At 42.2% G+C, this 11385-nt stretch overlaps 1 protein-coding gene across 1 annotated transcript; it reads left to right on the top strand.

Annotated features, from left to right (window-relative positions):
* Positions 1-6451: 6451 nt before the first annotated feature.
* LOC147425492 (uncharacterized) lies at positions 6452-7999 on the top strand. The gene has a single exon (XM_086500591.1). The coding sequence runs from the start codon at positions 6466-6468 to the stop codon at positions 7711-7713; it is 1248 nt and encodes a 415-aa protein (XP_086356717.1). The 5' UTR covers positions 6452-6465; the 3' UTR covers positions 7714-7999.
* The last annotated feature ends 3386 nt before the right edge of the window (positions 8000-11385 follow it).

Raw genomic sequence — 11385 nt, 5'->3', positions numbered from 1 at the left:
CTCTCTCTCCTCTGCAAAATACTGAAGGAAACCATAGTTTAAAACCATTTGGTTTTCTTTCCTTATCTTAAACTCTTTAGTCTTACATGGTATCGTGTAAGATACCGCTTAATGAAGATGTTGGCGCCACCTGTTTATTCAATGCTTGAACTTTTTTTTTCCATAAATGCTTTGGGAATGTATTAGATAAGAAACAATGTTACAAAATATTGGTGGAGATTACAAAGGCCTTGAGATATGCTGGGGAGGATAGAGCTCGATAGAGACACTTGAACAAAACCAACATTATATAGATTGCACCAATCACCAGTCACTTCCATTAGGTAAAGAGCTAAGCACTTCATGAAGGTGGACTATGAGTCTTAAGCCATTAAAATGCTATCTTCGTACCTTCTCTTCTTCAGCCTTGCAGTCGTCAATCATCCTGTGCAAGTGGGTGTAAGATCCACCTAACAGAACTTCCTGCTGGTTATTGATATCGCATTGTTGTAGTATCCCATGCAGTTGTTTAGCACCTTTCTATTAGCTTCATATATTCTGCACTCGTCCAGTTTGAGCTGATTCACCTGCAAGGAGAAATGAGCAAACAGTACCCTCAGACTTTTAGTCTTGTAAGCATTGTATATGCTGTCATTTCTTTCAAGACAAATTAACCAGAAAAAAGCTCCTTTTGTCCTGTTCCATATGACGGAATAAAGAGAGACCAAGTTCCCCAGTAGTAATTGTTTCCAGTTGCGGGAGGAGCCCAGAGCCCTACATAGGGGATAGAGTATGTTTGAGTTAGCTGAGCAGTTGAGGAAGAGGTGGGGGATGTCCTCCTCGCCTTGTGAACATCTTTTACAGGTCCCTTGGCCCAACCCAGCAGCCCTGAATCTGCTTCCAGTCCATACAGCCTTGTGTAGAATTAGCCAGAGAAGTACAGAGTGTTTGGCTGGGATTTCTTTGCTCCAGATGTTCTGGAACTTGAAATTCCACTGCTTCTGAGAATAACTTACCTTCCATTTTTTGTTGAGGGTGATGTGAACCGAGGTCTGCAGACAGGGAGGGAGATTAGGGTGGTGGTGGAGAGCATTGCCATTGACCCAGTAGAAGGCTTTAGGGGATAAGTCGAAGGCTGGTGAGAGAGACCACTCCATATCTTTCGGGAATAGTGCTTTTCTTGAGTCAATAAGCAATAGCTCCCACGGTTGAAGCTGGTGGGAACGTAGGAGTTCTGAGTGGATAAGCCATCTTGAATCTTCTGAAGACCAAAGGTCTGTCCAGGAGCAAATACCTTTGTTATGGATTCGTTTTGCAGACCTCGTCTGGGCTAGGGTGAGGGGGGGGATAGGAGGAAGCGACCACCAAACTGATTCCTGAGACCTGATGCCAAGACTGTATTTAGACTCCCAGTTGACTCTCAAGCTTGGTCTGTACCTGTTCCAGGCCTTCCAGATTGATTTAAGAAGATCAGAGCCTTTAGGTATGACGTCAAAAGGACCAAAAAAGAGGGTACACCATGGGAGGCTGGTGACACCTTGAATCCCTTTAAGTTGGAGCTTGTCTAAATGACGAAACAACAGAGAGGCCCATTCCTCTTCTGGCTGTTCGAGAGCTCTAAGTATTAGTTTTGCGGCTATTTTATCGGCCCAATCAATGATGTTGGTGAAGCCCAGTCCTCCTTGTTCCTTGGGGAGGCAGCATACTTCCCATTTTACTTTTGATACTCCTTTCTTGAGAGGGTCCCTTGTCCAAAGGAAATTTCTGCAGATCTTGGTGATTTCCTTTAGATGCTCATCAGGGGGTCTCCAACAGGAGAGAAAGAACAATACATAACTAGTGATGTAGTACTTAATCACTAGGGCTCTGCCTGCTAGGTTTGCTTGGAAGCCCAGTCAATGATTCATCTTGAATGCGAATTTCTCTAGGACCCATTCCCACCTTTGTTTCATGGTTACTTTGAACTCGAAAGGTATGCCTAGCAGTATAAAGATTACTCCGTCCCTTATAATGGAACAGCCTTGATTGAGGATCCACCTAGGGAGGGGGGAGAGCAAGGCTCTGATGCCCGTTTTGGAGTGGTTGATTTTGGAGCCCGAGGCCGTGCAAAAGATGTGTAGGCAACTCCAAAATTCCCACAGGGATTGCTCGTCATTTTGAAGGAAGGCATGGTGTCATCTGCAAACTGCACTAAACACTGTCGTCTACCATTGCGGAGAGAGATGCCTTTGATACTGCCTTCGATCATTTTTCTTTTAATTAACCAGTTGAGTGAGTCAGCTGCAGTAGCAAATAGGAGTGGGGCCAGTGGACATCCCTGTCTAACCGAGCGACTTAAGGGAAAGGGTTCGGAGAGAGAGCTGTTGATGGAGATTCTAGCTTTGGCATTGCCCAGAAGAGTGAGGACAAACCTGATCATTTTGGGACCGAGGCCCATCATTTGTAAGCATTCGATGAGGAAAGACCACTCAAACCGATCATAAGCTTTGTCAAAGTCGACTTTCGTAAATACGTAGTCTTGTTCGGACTCTTCCGCATGCTCTATGCCTTCCCACATTGCGATGACAGCTTCCATGATTTTTCTGCCTTTGATGAAACCCTTTTGCTCGAAAGAGATCCATTCGGCAAGTGTTGGGGTTAGCCTGTTGCCGACTGCTTTGGCAAAAATCTTGTAGGCCACGTTGAGCATAGTTAGAGGCCTCCAGTTTGAGATGTCTTCCTTGGGCCCTTTTTTATGTAGCAGTTTGATGACTCCCGTATTAATCTGGACTGGCAGAGCTCCATATGACAGAGCTTCTTCCCAAACCAGAACCAACATTGGTGCCAAAGTATCTTTAAACACCTGATAGAATTCAGTAGGTAGGCCATCCAACCCTGGCGTTTTCTTGATCTTGAGCGAGTCTATGGCTCGTTTAATTTCCCAGATCGAGAGGTCTGAGTCCAGCTGGGAGGCAATAAGAGGAGGGATAACCTTTTTGCTGCAATTTTTATTTGTAGCCTGGCTTCAGTTTTACCATCGGACATTGACTCTGGGGGACTGAGCATGGATGAGAAATATTCTTTGGCGAGTTCCAAGTTTTCAACCTCTGAGGATTTTCCCTTAAAATTTCTCCAAGAGTAAAAAAAACTTGTGAATAATTGTCAAGGGTGAGAACGTTCTTTAACCACCAATGGAGAATTTTATAAAGTTAGAATTTCTTGATATGATTTTTTTTTTTGAGCAAACTTATTCTAAAGTCACCAACTGATATACAAGTCAACCGCAAACTCATGCAGAACCTTAAGAGACAGACGATTACAATCTAGTTAAGTTACAAGTATCGAGTTAGAATTCATTATTTTAGTGAGGCCAGAAAAGAAAGAAACGCTATGACCTTGCTCTTTGGGCAGGGCAAAAAATGAAAATGGCATAATATATTGTGGTGTGCACAAGAAGAGAGAGATGTACTCCAAACCAGCTTGCCTCACAATGAGTCAGCAGCCTCTTTTATAAGGAAAAGAGAGTTGGTTACATATGCCAAGAACCTACTAGTGTCCTCCCACACTAGGTAGTCGGACACACCTACAAGACCCACACACCACACCTCTCCCCTTAGGGAGAAAAAGATGGACATCTTTTTACAAGTTTGGATTGGGAAGGGACGCGACATGACTAGAGGACTGCATCAACTCCAACGCCTCATGTGGGGGGAGTGATCTTACGATGACTCGAGCTGGACAAGAAGCTCTGACGACTCAAAAGAAGGAGCCTCAACATAATTGACATCTCGCTTGTGCATCAACATCAGGTTGCTATCCTAATGTGATGGACAAGACAAGGAACAACTAGGGGCTGCATCATAAGGACAAGGATGCGATCTTTTTGTGACATACATCTCTCCCGCAATGGGTTTGGCGTGGTAGTGCTTCTTCAACCAAGATACATGCTAGAAAAGAGAATGCTAAATAACGATGGGAAAGTAAATGAACTAACTAAATGTGAAAAACTGAGACAAAAAATTGGTATGATCTGTAGCTTCTAAATTTTTTCGTTGTCAAAAGGCTCCTCTGCAACACCGCTGCGGCAACTCCTGCTGACAAGAACAAAGCTCCATCCAATTGCAAATTTATTTTGAGAAAGGGCTAGAGGTAATCAGAGCCTCGCCACGAAGTTGGGCATGCAATTGAGGCTTGGACAACACCCTGAATTGCACCCTTCAGCAGTATCTTCGTTGGCATCCTCAGCTTGCTAGGAAAACTTGATTTAGGAAGATAACTGCTATGATTGCAGCAAACCAGGAGTTCGAGGAGTTCGAACTAAGGTCTCTGACCTGCAAAACTCCATCGGGCTAGCCTGCGAGAGAGCGGAGGCCACAAAAGTGCTTGAGCTCAAGAGAGTTGCCACCAAGACACTGGTGATGAGCTAGCAAATGTGACTGTCGCCGCCTACTAATTTGATCCAGATTCGAGCTTGTTGGTGACGCTCCTCTTGCATCCCTCCACTAATCAGTAATAGAAAGACGTCATGAGGGAGGGCAATCGACTATGTAGAGCATGGTGCGTGCAACTTTGAATGTGAGGTGAGGTCAAAGATAGCAACTACGGGCCTGCAAGAAGATGAAGGTCTGCAAACCAAATGGTCTGTGTGAAGCTGGGCTGCTCTTGCAACCTTGGGCAGGGTCTTCTTTTGAGAAAGAGTGGGAAAAAGAACTAGCAAGAAGCTTTAGCCTGTGTCGAGCAAGAACCCCATGGCTGCTAGTGGAAGGAGCAAGAACTCAAGTGAATAAGTGAGTGAGAGAGTGCCCGCCGTCTCCACCAATGGGGTGTGCACAAGAAGAGAGAGATGTACTCCAAACCAGCTTGCCTCACAATGAGTCGGCGGCCTCTTTTATAAGGAAAAGAGAGTTGGTTACATATGCCAAGAACCTACTAGTGTCCTCCCACACTAGGTAGTCGGACACACCTACAAGACCCACACACCACAATATGAAGCTCTTAATTGAAACGGCCCTCTCACAAACTAAAAATATCAAACAGATGGACGCGGGTGAGGTTTGTAAATGAAAGGACTCTTTTACAAACTAAAATGTGAAAGAAAGTTTTAATCAATATCAAAGCCAGTAGGTCCCAAAACTACTTTTTCACAAAGGCATTAATTAATTTTTTTTTTTTTATTTTTTTTTTTGGGGGGGGGGGGGGGAAGAGGAGGAAGGAAAAGGGAAGGGTTTGGGGGGGGGGGGGGGGGGGGGGGGGGGGGGGGGGGGGGGGGGGGGGGGGGGCTTCGGGTGAAAAATGGGAGACAGGGAGGTGGTGACATTCAGTCGAAAGTCGAATGTTTATCACCATATGTTTCTTTTCCCAAAACATATGGTGATAATATCAATGTCAAAGCCAATAGTACATTAACTCTAATGTCAAATGTTTATCACCGGATGTTTTTTTTCTTTCCAAAACTCACAAAAGTGAGTATTTGTTATATTAAAGATATCAAAAAATTACAAGGTGAACCGTGCTCACAACCCAAGGCAAGACATCCACAGTATCATAAAGATACACGAGAGTTGAAAGTGCAATCGAGAGCGAAAGGTGTCATAGACTCAGGAAAGCTCTCTAGCATGTCAGAACAACCTTAATGGATTCTTATGGGTCCTTTCTTTTACCAAATGAGCCAATCAATTCTTTGCTTTCTTGCGTGATCTCCAAGAAATTGGCAAAAGAGAGACTATGCTCAAACACCTGAGTTGTTTTGAGGCAGTAAGTACTCACAATAGTGAGTAGTATCTTATATATATATTAAACATAGCAAAAAGAATTGGTCTCTAGAGTCTAAACTCTAATCTCTTAGTGGTGCCGTGGAAAGAGGACAAAATTGTGTACAAAAGAGGGGAGCACATCACTTGCTACAAGTGGCTTGGGGTATGATGTGGAGAAAATATCCCTAGAATCAAGGAAAATATTAATATTCAAATTTTAGCATGCTTTGAGCTACGTATCTTTAGCCTTGTGGAAAGAAAAGATGAGACAAAGGGAAGTAAACAAAAAGAAAATAGTGAGATTGATGATGGATCACACATCCAAAGAGCCACGTGTAGCAAAAGCAAATATATTATAAAGGGCCTCTTTTCAAAGGAGAAAAAAACCTTTGAATGTCCATGTCTAAGGTCCTTGTCTAAGCTTGAGTTGTTACTATATCCACCCCACATCACCACTTTGGGTATAGTTGTACAAAAGCAAGTGCTTGCAAAGATCTAAGCATAGGGACACGTGACGTACACTCCTTTTCTTGTGGAAAAATTCAAGGTATGGATCTCCTAAACCCCAATGATTGCTTTACGATCCATGTCTGTGTTGATTAGATGATTGGTGGTTAGATTATTCAAATAATTAGATGTTCTTTCTCAATTGCATGGATGCTATAAATACTTGTTTCTTATTATGTGTAGCCTTAACCTCAAGACCTAAGCTTAGCCTTAAACCCCTAATGTACTCCATTCAAAGTGGAGGGATATGCAAGCAAAGAACTCAGTATTGCTACAAGTCTTTCTTTCTTGCCAAGCAAAGCCTTATCATAGTTCACTTGCTTTGTGCACCCCCTTCCAAAACTTGATTCAAAATATGGGAGCCTTTCAATATGAGCTAGCCCACAAGGTCTTCAATGTTTCTCAAATCAAGTTGCTTCTTTCCCTTCCTGGCCCTTTCCTTCTACTCTTGTTCCTTCTTCACTCAAAGGCTCATGTGCTAAGCTTGTGCAGTGCAGTGGTTGGCTTGTTCGACGGATCGGCCTCTGTGTTCATCCTTCTAAATTGTGTAATTGGCTCCATAGTCGCAAGCACAAGGATGGAGAGTAAATCAAAGGGGGTGTGTGGGACAAAAGAGGAGAAAAACACACAAATTTTGAGCATTGATGGGGGTGAATGTACTGATAATGAGGTAAGTGACGAGAAAACAAATGGATTAGAAAGTGAAGAGGGAATTGAGGACCTTAGTGATGCTAGAAAAGAAGAGCATATGAATGTAATTAGTGATAACGATGAAGAGGATATTAATGTGGTGACTGAGAAGAAATCATGTGAGGCAGGAATCAATGAGAACATTGAGGTTAGACGTAGTGAGGATAATGAAGAAGAGCAAATCAATACAACGGAGGAAGAGAAGGCGCCATTATTAGGTAGAGGAGTTGGAGACGAGCGTAATCAAGCAGAGGAGAGCGTAGGTAGACGTCAAAATCATGGAGAGGCCTTAATGCAGGCGCAGCAGCTAGTTAGCGGGACTGATAATCAAATGCCGAGAACAAAGGAAGAAGGTGGCAATGCAAAGCAGGAATCAAGGTCCGCAGAGGAGGTATGGGCGGCCATAGTACTAGCCGGCAACAGTCAAGCAACCAAGAGTAACAATGTCGAGGGTGGTGCAGCAAATGCGCCGGACGCGGTCGACCCTGCACTACTAAATCATGGCCGCGCTTCTGCCCCAAAAGAATATTATGATGATGGGCAGGAATTGGAGCAGCTCAATCGAAGAGTTGAGGATTTCATTGCGCGATTTAATCAGCAAATGCGCCTGCAGCGCCTGCAGTCGCTACAACGTCACGGCAACCGTGTCGGTGGACAACGACGCCGCTCCCACCGCTGCCATGGCCACAATGTTGGACCTCCTCACCTGCAGCAGCTCATGCCCCGGGCTCAACGGCCTCTTAGTGGGTTAGCGACAGACTTCTGTATAGGCATTGAGAATGCATACAATATGGCTTGCAGATGAGCCCTTCTTTTCTCTCTGCAGCCACATGTGTATGTCTTTCACTGTTATCCTCGTATACTATATATTTTGTAGAAGCTTTGTTGTTCGTTGTTTGTTTCTGTGGGCTTGTCACTTTTCCATACTTCAGTCCTTCTTTCTTAAACAACTTAACAAGCATTGGGGCCACTCAACTCACTCTAGCTTCATGTCACACGAGCTCCCAAGGGGGTTTGAACCCAAGACCTTGGACACAACAGGTTGTTCCCCTGGTCCTGGGATGCTCCACCTCATGGAGTTGGGTGTGTGAGTTGTAATTTCAAGTTCCTACTCTTTCTATAATCTTTTTTTTAAAACTCACTCTCGCTTGGAAAACTTGGTAGCCTCACCCTCAGTTTTAAAATGATCGACAATTTAGTGAGAGCTTTTCTTAATATCCCACAAAATTTATAGTATGTTCTAATATTCTCAAAAGCCATTATGACTACTAATATTATTATTTTTTTTGCAAAACTCACAATTTGTGAGTGAATTGTATTAATCATAGCAACAAAATTACAAAAAAACCTCAAGCTCACACTACAAGAGGTTCTTCACACTTCTGACGGTTGTAGTGACCAAAATATATCGGGATAATTTTTTTCTCGGTGTCACTGTAAGCGTCGCTATATGTGTCACAAAGAGGACGTCGTTATATGTGTCGATATTTATGTCGCTATATAGAGATGCATATAGCGACACAAATAGCGACGCAAATAGTGACTATAGTTTCCAATTTAACGACTTATATAGAGATGTTGCAAGTCCAAAAATAGCGACGTATATAGCGACGCTCGCGAATAAAAAAAATTGGTGGCAGGACATACATTGCTTGCCACCACATCAACCATATTGAACATAATTTTTACAAAATAAAGATGCAAAATTGACAAAATCATATCCGCGAAAGTGAATGGACAAAAGTAATACACTGACAAAATTATACACATCATAGGCAAAATCACTTGATTGTTAGGATTTGACCAAAATGTACTAGTTACAACACAATTCTCATTATTGAAAAAAAATACATCTTTGATCAATAGTTACAAAATTGACGTACACACGTCATCTCTTTATACATGCTATGAGAAAAAAAACATCGACTAATCTGACGTCTCGTCACGTCCCAGTGGTGTATTCATCGGATTCTGCAAAAAAAAACAATAAGACTTTCTGTAAGTATAAACATATAATTACAAAACAATCTAATTTTGAGTTTAATATCAATATACAACAAATGTAAGAGAGTAAAGTTAAATACTAACCAAGCCGGAGCGAGAACTCGAAATGTCCATAAGGGCGTTTAACCCCTTTCTACCTGCATACTCGTGCTCGTACTGTGTGGGGTCATGTCCTGTCATCGACCACTATTCAAAACATACAAAAAAATGTTAGAATTTAAAAGTACAAATATCCATAATTATCAAACCTAAGGGGCAATGCAAAAACACTTACAAAGTCGGCCTCAAATGACGTCCATCCGTCGCTCCCCAAGTGGTGCGAGCTCCCTGCCTCTACTTGCGCTCTGGCTTCCACAAAAATATATTCATAAATTGTAGCCACTTTGGATTCCAGGTGTTCTTCATGACTTACTCCCAACATTCTTCCGGCCATTGTCTCTTCCATATTTTGTTGAGAGGGATAGACCAATTATTCTTATGCATCAATGCATGATGTATGCCTTTAGAATGGGGTTTCCAAAAAAGACTACTTACGTGCCATCCCCAGGCGTTCCACGTACTCAATCCCAGATTCACAGATTGGCATTACCACATTGTCAAGCTCTTTTATCACTTTGTTGACTAACAATAACTCATAGCCATTTAGCTAATATCGGCTTTTCAGAAAGTCAATGGTTTTTCACCTCTTACTGTTACTGTCCCAGTAGCGAACAAGCCAATTTAGACCATATTATTCAATCTCCTAATAGTTTCTATCCCAAAGGGCCTTTGTGGTGGTCAACTAGGTGGACCATTGCAAGATAGGGTTCTTGAAGTACTTGGTTTCTTCCTCCCACTCCAATACTCTTTTGCACTTCCTCACCAATTCCCCTGAGATGCCACCCAAGCTTAGGCTAGAGTACCCCAGTTTTTCTTAATATCTCATAGAATCCATAGCATGCACTAATATTTATTAAATTTTATAGGGCTCTAAGAAAATTGCTTTACTTGATTAATCTAAGCTTTCTATTCTTTTTTAGTTTTCTTGCATGGATGCATAATTTTTCCTTTAGACATCACATGCAAATTCTAGTTTTATGGGACGTTAATTAAGCTTTGGTGGTCTTTTTTTCCAAAAACTCACAATTGTAAGTGAGTGTATTAGAAATGCCTTTGAGAATAATAGAATCAACCTCAAGCTCATGTCCATCCTTGAGGGGCAAATGGTTACATTAGAGCCTCACATCGAGGCTAGCTAGAAGTACAATCACCAAGAGCCCGGTCCTTTACATAGCAAGGCTTGTCTGGATGGCAAGAGTCACCCTAATCCAATCATCCAATTTTGGCCTTTTACATGTCATATATATTATCTCCTTACTTTCTTGTACAATCTCAAAATTGGTGGTCTTTTTATTAAAGATCATGTATTTATGCATCCACACAAATTGTGCTTCTACCATTGACATACCCCTGTCTAGAAAAATCAAAAAGCCTTTCAAAATATCAAAAGAGGATAAGTGAAGGGTGAGATTAGGAAATGAAAAGACCCATGGAAATAAAAAGTCAAAAGAACTTTTGTGTTTACATAAAGAGAGGTGATCGAGTGCACATTACTACATTTGTGTTTTTCTTTGCTTAAAAAGTGCTCAATTGAGCTTGAATTTTTTATTTTTAAAAAAGCTGTAAAGAGCCCTGGCATATACTTTGCATAGGGTTGTCCAAAAAAGAATACATCAAAGGGGGAGACCAGCGTGACTAGTCTTACATCTTTAAGGACTTATTACAATGTATTCTCCACCAACACGTTTCTTAACAAGATTTGAGTCCAGGGGCTCACATTTCCCTTGAAACAATAGCTCATTCTTAGACTGCCAAATAGCTCTCAAAACAGTGGCTCTTATTATGCATATGTCAATCAGAAGAGCCAAATCATCAATGGACCTGGAGCCCATAGTAAGGTTGCACGTAAAAATGGAGTTTCCAGATGTGTGTGTACCCTCTTGTAGGTTGCACGTCCCATGAAAACACTGACTTTCTGACATCCTGAGAACAGGTGCAAAAGGGATTCATTTGGGTTCTTGCATTTGATGCAGGTACCTTCGGGAAGACCTCTATCTTTGGCTTTGTCTGCGCTCGTGATGAAGCCAAATAGAGCTCTCTACGGAAAGACTTTGTCCCTTTCTTCACATTGGGCCCTCTAGATGTTCCGAATAACTTGACCCCATTTGCTTGCGATCCACTTTTTGGACAAAATCCTGTTGAGGTCAAGTATGCCCAATCCACCCTGAGCTTTTGGTTTTGCAATAGCCGACCATTTCCCCCATTGCTAGCTTCTATCTGCAGTCAGCTTATTTTCTCATAAAACTTCCTTGATTGGTTTCAAAAAGGAACTCCAATTTTCTTGGGATAATTGTAGGAGTGGTGACATGTAGGTTATATACGGGATGAAGAAGGTATTAATTATCAAAGCTCTGCAGTGGAAGGAAAGTAGGAT

This window comes from Adiantum capillus-veneris, chromosome 25 (genome assembly GCF_014529385.1).
Source record: "Adiantum capillus-veneris isolate H3 chromosome 25, ASM1452938v2, whole genome shotgun sequence".
Taxonomy (NCBI): Eukaryota; Viridiplantae; Streptophyta; class Polypodiopsida; order Polypodiales; family Pteridaceae; genus Adiantum; species Adiantum capillus-veneris.
This window is presented reverse-complemented; position numbering and strand designations above follow the sequence as displayed.